The following is a 4,623-nucleotide window of genomic DNA, read 5'->3' as shown; positions in this document are numbered from 1 at the left end:
TAAAAAAAAAAAGATACTAAAATAAATAAATAAATAAAAATAAAATAAAAGACACTTACTTCTTGGAAGGAAACCTAGATAGAATATTTTTAAAAAGCAGAGACATTACTTTGTCCACAAAGGTCTGTCTAGTCAAGGCTATGGTTTTTCTAGTAGTCATGTGTGGATGTTCTGCTGCTGGTGCTGCTGCTGCTGCTGCTGCTGAGAGTACTGGAGTGGGGTGCCATTGCCTTCTCCAGTATGGATGTGAGAGTTGGACTATAAAGAAAGATGAACGCAGAAGAATTGATGCTTTCGAACTGTGGTGTTGGAGAAGACTCTTGAGAGTCCCTTGGACTGCAAGGAGATCCAACCAGTCCATCCTAAAGGAGATCAGTCCTGGGTGTTCATTGGAAGGACTGATGTTGAAGCTGAATCTCCAATACTTTGGCCACCTGATGCGAAGAGGTGACTTCATTTGAAAAGACCCTGATGTTGGCACTGATTCAAATGTATTCTTTTTAATGGCTGATGTTGGGAAAGATTGAAGGCAGGAGGAGAAGGGGATGACAGAAGATGAGATGGTTAGATGGCATCACCAACTCAATGGACATGAGTTTGGGTAAACTCTGGCAGTTGGTGATGGACAGGGAGGCCTGGCATACTGCGTTTCATGGGGTTGCAAAGAGTCAGACACGACTGAGCGGCTAAACTGAACTGAACTGATAAAGAATAATATAAACATATAGTAACTTTATATATAAAAAAAGAATAATGGGAGCCAGGTTCCTCTAAAGAGAAAGGAATTATAAGTATAGAAAAAGAAGAATAGAAAGAATTCCATGATGTTCCATTGGGAATGGAAGTATCTGTGTGAATATAGGATTTTCATTAGTTACATGGATGATAGAGGTAGATAGATAGAGAGATGATAGATACACAAAAATTGAATGGGACTGTTATATATAAGCACACCCAGCACTCAGATTTGCCTTTCAGTACCATTCTCCTCAAAGGAAGCAGGACTGCTTACTGAAATAGGTGAGTCCAGAGCTGGAGCAGAGAAAGCATAAGATAAGCAGGGGGCATTTCACTGGGCCAGTAAGAAAAGAAGTGCTCAAACAATGAAAAGAACACAGAAGCCAGCTTACAGACTCTGGCCAATTCTGGGGTACGTGGAGCGTCGAAATAAGTCATGATAACAATAAATTATAACTTAATGGCGGAGTCTGGTGGGCTGCCATTTATGGGGTCGCACAAGGTTGGACACGACTGAAGCGACTTAGCAGCAGCAATGAACAATAAAGGAAAATTAATTTCACACAGGTATAAATAAATAAATAAATAAATAAATTGGAAGTTTGGTAAGAAACTAGAGATTCACATAGTCTCAAAGTACTTTCCTACAAAATATTTTCTAACTTCGAAAGGAAAATGAATAACTTAAGTGATAAGCCTAATGAACACCTCTTAGTAATCAAAGTGATGAGACATTAGCAACAGGACAAAGCAAAATCTCTTATACCTCGTAGGCTGAAATAGCAGCAGAGCATGACTTCTGTAATATTCCTGGTAAAGTCACAAAAATGCCATATCTGACTGTATAGCAGTATTGGTAGAAATGTCTTTTTGCAGAAAATGCACACAAATGTTAAGGAGTGGTGGGCATCAAGTTTGTGACTTACCCTCAAACTTTCAGGGAAAAAGTACGTTATGCTCTACTTGCAAATTTTCTGTAAGTGTGAGATTTTTTAAAAAGTTAAAAATGCTTTTAAACATTTTTTAAAGCAAGAAGAACTACATAGCAAAATATCATATCGTTTTGTCCTCCGGATAAAAAGCAATTTTAAAAAATAAGATTTCAATATGAACTAACACTAAAATAAAACTGACTACCTGAAAACTAACACAAAAAATAGAGAAGGCAAATCACAAACTGGAAGAAAGCACTGTAATAAATATAGCTGATAATAGATGAACCACTAAATTACCTAAGAACTCATACGCTAAATAGAAAAAGTCAGAGGAAAGGGAACAAAATACATTCATGAGAAACCTGCATACAATAAAAAGTATGGAAGGAAATGTTAGAGAAATGCAAATTAAGACTACAGTGAAATTTCATTTTTTTACCCACTAAATTAGCAAAAATGAAGAAATCTGACAATAGCAAGTGTTAGGAGGATATGAATCAATAGGAACACTTCAACACTGCTGATGAAATGCAATGCATTAACAACTTTGGGAAAGAATTTGGCATGATTTTGTAAAGGTAAATCTTTGAAGATCTCATGGCTCAGCAATTCCACTTTAAAATATATGATGACTCATAGTTCCTCAACATAACAACTGGAGACAAGTAGAAGAATATTCAAAAGAGCACTGTTTGCAACAGAAAAACTGGGACAATCCCACTAAGCTTATTCTCACAAAGGAATATTATACAGCAAAAAAAAAAGCTACAGCCAAACAGAGTAACATGTGGCATGTTTATACAATATATTGATAATGTATATTATAACTTATACACATTTGTTGTTGTGTTGTTCAGTTACTAAGTCTTGTCTGACTCTTTGCAACCCCATGGACTTCAACACTCCAGGCTCACCCGTCCTTCACCATCTCCCGGAGTTTGCTCACATTCATGAACATTGAGTCGATGATGCTATCTAACCATCTCATCTTCTGCTGCCTCCTTCTTCTTTACAGTCACTCTTTCCCAGCATCAGGGTCTTTTCCAATGAGGTTTACATGTGATCTTTTACTTGTAATAATTATTATACTATATTAAAATATACAGTGAAAATATCTGAATACTCATGATAATTTCCAATTTGAAAATAAAAAATACAGTTATATGGATCACCCAATGTTTTGTCACAATTTCTGACTCTGTTACTGGGAGGTTTGGGGTCACATATTAATTTCAGCAAGTTTGTTGAGGAAGAAGTTATGAGTTCAAGAGAGGCCAGATATCTCATTCAAGGTCATCCATTTGGTAAGCATTGGTTAAAGTCTGCAATTTCAGGCTTAAGACTCTGGATCCTGTGCAGTTTCCAACAATCCAGACTCACACCAAAAGGGGTACTGGGAAAAAGAGATCAGGTACAGAAAACAGAACTGCTCTTCTGGGGGAATGCTGTCATCCTAAGAGGAAACTGTCCACCAAAATGGCAGAAGAGAAGGTGTGACTTTCCAGAATGCTTCCATGACAACACATCTCTTTGTCACAGGAGTATTCAAATCAACATCAAAATAAAAAATAAGGATATTATCAATTTTGCTAAAAAAATCTGAGTAAGTTTTTTAGGTTTACTATGCATTCACTTCTATGATAATCCATACAACACAAACACAAGTTATGAACAGGGGAGATACAGTAGCTCTCTATGCCCACTCTACAAATGGAAAACAAAGTCAAAGAGAAGTGAGAAACTCACTGTCACTCACTTTTACAAGCCAGAGGATGCCTCCCTAATCTCTTCACTGCTGCCTGCATCTCCTGGTTTCTCAGGGTATAGATCATGGGGTTGAGCATGGGGGTCATGACAGTTTGGCTAATGGACACAGCCTTGTCCATGGAGAAGGAGGTGAAGGGCCGGGCATAGAGGTAAATGCTTGGAACAAAGACCATAGACACCACAATGATGTGGGTTGTGCAGGTGGAAGCTGCCTTCCTCTTCGCCTTCCCTGAGTGAAACCTCAGCATCACCAGGATGGCTGAGTAGGAGATCAGGAGGAGGAGGAACCAGATGAGGACTAGCACCCCACTGTTGGAAATGATAAGGAACTCCAGGAGGGAGGTGTCAGTGCAGGCAAGTCTCAGCACTTGTGGAACATCACAGTAGAAATTATCTAAGACGTTGGGGCCGCAGAAAGGCAGAGGGAGCAACAGAGCCAGTTGGGAAATGGAATGGATGAAGCCTCCCACCCAGCTGGCCGCCACTAGCCCAGCACAGACCTGAGTGTTCATGATGGTGACATAGTGGAGGGGCCGGGAGATGGCAACAAGGCGGTCATAGGCCATCACTGACAGGAAGAAGACCATGGCACCTCCCAGAAAGTGGAAGAAGAAGATCTGGGCCATGCAGCCCTGGTAGGAGATGGTCTTCTTCTCAGAGAGGAAGTCTGCCAGCATCTTCGGGGCAGTGACTGAGGAGAAACACAGGTCTATGACGGCCAGGTTTCGCAGCAGAAAATACATGGGCGTGTGGAGCCTGGAATCAGAGGTCACTGTGACCATGATGAGGAGGTTTCCCACGACAGTGGTGATATAAACAAACAGGAACACCAGAAACAAGACGAGCTGGAGCTCCTGAGTCTGTGAGAGTCCCAGGAAGACAAATTCTGGCACCCATGTGTGGTTCCCTGATAACATGGTGTCTACTCCATAACCTACAGAAAACACAGACAGCAATTAATTAGTGCTCAGAGGCTCAGTGTCCAAGTTTAGATGATGGACATTTACGTGCTTATCATAATTCCAGGTGCTGATTAAATGGCCTTGGCCCTGGAATGTGTACCAGTTGGTACTGGAATATATATTCTTGAGATATCTTAAATTCATTCATGACATATACAACCTGCTTTAAAAAATTCAGTGTAATAGAGTAATAGGAAGACACTTGGAGTCCAGCTGACATG

At 40.1% G+C, this 4,623-nt stretch overlaps 1 protein-coding gene across 1 annotated transcript; it reads right to left on the bottom strand.

Moving 5' to 3' along the window:
* Positions 1-3,421: 3,421 nt before the first annotated feature.
* Positions 3,422-4,357, bottom strand: LOC139038932 (olfactory receptor 4D2-like). Its single transcript, XM_070478392.1, has one exon. The coding sequence runs from the start codon at positions 4,355-4,357 to the stop codon at positions 3,422-3,424; it is 936 nt and encodes a 311-aa protein (XP_070334493.1).
* Between the last annotated feature and the right edge of the window lie 266 nt (positions 4,358-4,623).

Source organism: Odocoileus virginianus, chromosome 17, assembly GCF_023699985.2.
Source record: "Odocoileus virginianus isolate 20LAN1187 ecotype Illinois chromosome 17, Ovbor_1.2, whole genome shotgun sequence".
NCBI classification, from domain to species: domain Eukaryota; kingdom Metazoa; phylum Chordata; class Mammalia; order Artiodactyla; family Cervidae; genus Odocoileus; species Odocoileus virginianus.
This window is presented reverse-complemented; position numbering and strand designations above follow the sequence as displayed.